Below are 3,202 nucleotides of genomic sequence, written 5' to 3'. Positions count from 1 at the left end.
AATCATCTCAATTTTTTCTTGTTTTCATTATATTTTTGTTGGAAATTTTAACAGCTTGAAAAATACCAAATCATAATTTTTGAAAAATAGATTTATCCATTCATTTCTTCTGTTTGTTTATTCATACTTATAATAAAAGTTGAACCAAAATTAAAATTCAAACTAAAATCAAATTAGAATTTAAAAATAAAGAGACAAAATGAGTCTCTCTTTATTTATAATCAGCCTCTTCGCAATTCCAGTAGTACACCACATTTGGTTGGTTCTTCAACATATCGTCCCAGTCAAAGTTAACGTCCATTTTCTTCATGAAGCACTTGTTTCCATCAACGACTTGAATTTCGCGGCAGCCTTCTACGCCACGACAATATTTCTTACAACCCTCGGCGGTTGTTACGCCGGGAATGAGATCAACGATCCCATCGGGCATCTTGTATCCTGGATCCTCGTAGAAGCATTCTGAAATAAAACACAAAATTGTGATTTAAAATAATTCTCAATTACTTTAGTTTACCAATATTGTTCATTTGGGTTTCATAAATGCTCTGCGGTGTATCTCTATGAAGTTTTCACAAAGATGACAATAGCTATCCAGTGTATATAAATAGAAAATATGATCTAGGAATCAAAGTAAATTTTAACAGCAATTAACAATGAAACACAATCTGTAACCTACCTTTACCCAAAACGCTGACCAACTGCAGAGCAGCCAACATCGCACAGAACATAGCCAGCTTGAACATCTTCTTGGTCGTCGTTGTAACTATTTCAACTTAATGATGTTTCAAGCAGTTAGACAACAGCTATTTGTAGTTTTCAGTGGGATTCCGACAGTGAAAATATTTACAACGTTTTAACGCGTAGTATTTAACATGTTTACATAGTACCACACACTCATTCATCATACGGTCAAATAAATCTAGAGTGCTTCAACTTTTTAATATTTTTATTTCAGACTGAATGTTTTTTCATTGCTAAATTATTTTATAATAGTTTAACATTCTGCATATTGTTGAATGATTAGACCCTACTTGATCCATACTGCAACAATTAACATTTTATGTCAATAAAATCTCATAGTTTACTCAACCGTGTGTGTGTGTGTGTGTGTGTGTGTGTGGTGTGTGTGTGTATGTGTGTGTGTGAAACCAATAAAACATATTCATATTCGTAAAATGTTAACATTTTAAAAAGGTTACTAAAAATTTAACCCACGAGCTATGTTGTTTGCTTTGTTGCTAAGCACAGATGATATTCAATGTCTGATCGCGACGCTCCCACGTTTTTTTTTTGTAATTATTGGATGATGGTGATGATTGTTTGGCTGGTTGGTTGGTTGATTGGTTGGTTGATTAATTTGTTTATTGGTTATTAATGTAGTTTGTACAAAAGTTTTTTAAATGATTAAAACAAGAATAATTAATAAAAAGAGAGATTTTTTTGTAAATATTTATCGTGAAATTTGTATCCTCATTTAGCGCTGGTTCAAAAGTGAAAAATCAAACATATAATGTGTTCACATCTGACACTCAAAGTTGCTTTACTAGCAGGAGAATAGTATTATATAGATTGTCGTGTTATGTTGTCGCACCCTTCAACTTTTCAGACGAATTTTTGAAACATTAATTATACAGTTAATGTAATTCTAAATAAAAGCCAGAATCTTTGTTTATAAATTCCTATAATTATTGTAACAAATTATTTAATTAATTATTGTAACAAATTAAACAGGGGAAAGCATATACGCTGGCAACATGGCGAAATTTAAAATGACGTGTTTGAAGGTTTATGACTCAGATGTGCAATAGGCAAAGACTTTTTGATTTCGTCTGGATCAAATCGGCTGCATTGATAGAATGAACTTTGGAAATTATCAAATAGTTCGCCCTTCATGTCCGAAAAATGTTGTACATAAAACGATTAATATAAAAGTTTAAAGGTAGTTTAATGTTTTTGACAGCCATTTTAATTATTTGTAATAGCTATCTTTTCGAAACGTTCACTTATGTCATTCAGCTGTTGAGCTGAACTCAAGTCTTACGACTGAACAATTTGTTCAACACCTTCCTTAGATGATGGTGTTTTGTTCGTTAATAGGACATTAGGATTTGTATCTGTTGTCTTGAAGAGATTATAGTTTTGAGACCTATTGGTTTGTGAATCTGACTGATTAAAAATCCAGTCTCTGATGACAGTACCCTCAGGCCAAAGCATGGGGTCACTAATAATTTTTGAATAATCGGTTTTCTTAATAATTATTTTAAATGATTTCGCTAAAATATTTTCAATGTTTTTATTAATTACGGTATAAATTTTAATTGCTGATATGCCATTTTTTTCAGATAATTTAATATCTGAACATCATCTATATCTGGGCTCATTCTTCCAAGATATAAAACAGATTTTTCAACCGGCTTAGGTGCTGCCCTCAGTTCACAAACCTTATTTGCTCCATAAACAACCTTAACATCCTTTTGAAGGACCCCGGAGTACAATGGTCGGGCGGTATTTGCCGGGTTTTTTTTTTTTGCACTCTTAATAAATTTTCTATTGTGGTGCAGCGCAAACTCCGTTTAATTGGGATTTTTTGTGTCTGAGTAAATGTTTTGTACGGTTTTAGTACTTTTAGTTTCAGTGAAGGTATCTGAGTTTGTCATATTTCCGATTTGCTGCAACCAGATTTTTTGTTTATTGCCCTCCACTATGGTGAGTTGTAAAACTATTCGAATTAATTGTTTCATTTAATATACAATAAGATTTTCTTGAAAAACATAGCAATTGTATATATTTTAAAAAGTTAATATATAATTATTATTGAGCCCGACTTAAGGTTAGAAATGTTAGCATAACTTGGCAACTTTCTTAAATAATTACATTTGTTTTTATTTATTTTTCATATAAGAACATTTTTTCTTTTTGAATCTTTCTCAACTATTAGCTAAAAAAACTCACTGCTTTTGGTTGGCCTCGTTGGTGTTATTACCAAAGGTCAGATATGTACATATACATTCTATAACGTATTCAACGCAATGCAATTTGTTAAGATAAAGTTATTTAACGAATAAAATGCATTTTGTGAACTTGTAAATGCTTGTCCCAGTAAGTTCACTCTTGTTGGTGGAAGATGTATCTACGTCAATACAAAAGGAGCATCATGGGATGCAACTTGTTTGATGATAACATTAATTTAAAGAATATCGTT

At 31.5% G+C, this 3,202-nt stretch overlaps 1 protein-coding gene across 1 annotated transcript; it reads right to left on the bottom strand.

Annotated features, from left to right (window-relative positions):
• Positions 1–211: 211 nt before the first annotated feature.
• On the bottom strand, positions 212–743 carry HELRODRAFT_184104 (hypothetical protein; the record flags this gene model as incomplete). The annotated part of the gene is made up of 2 exons (XM_009015797.1): positions 212–459; positions 677–743. 2 exons carry the CDS (start codon positions 741–743, stop codon positions 212–214), a joined length of 315 nt encoding a protein of 104 aa, XP_009014045.1.
• Positions 744–3,202: the final 2,459 nt, after the last annotated feature.

This window comes from Helobdella robusta (assembly GCF_000326865.2).
Source record: "Helobdella robusta unplaced genomic scaffold HELROscaffold_161, whole genome shotgun sequence".
NCBI classification, from domain to species: Eukaryota; Metazoa; Annelida; class Clitellata; order Rhynchobdellida; family Glossiphoniidae; genus Helobdella; species Helobdella robusta.
Note: the sequence above shows the minus strand (reverse complement) of the source record. Positions and strands in the feature narration are given on the sequence as shown.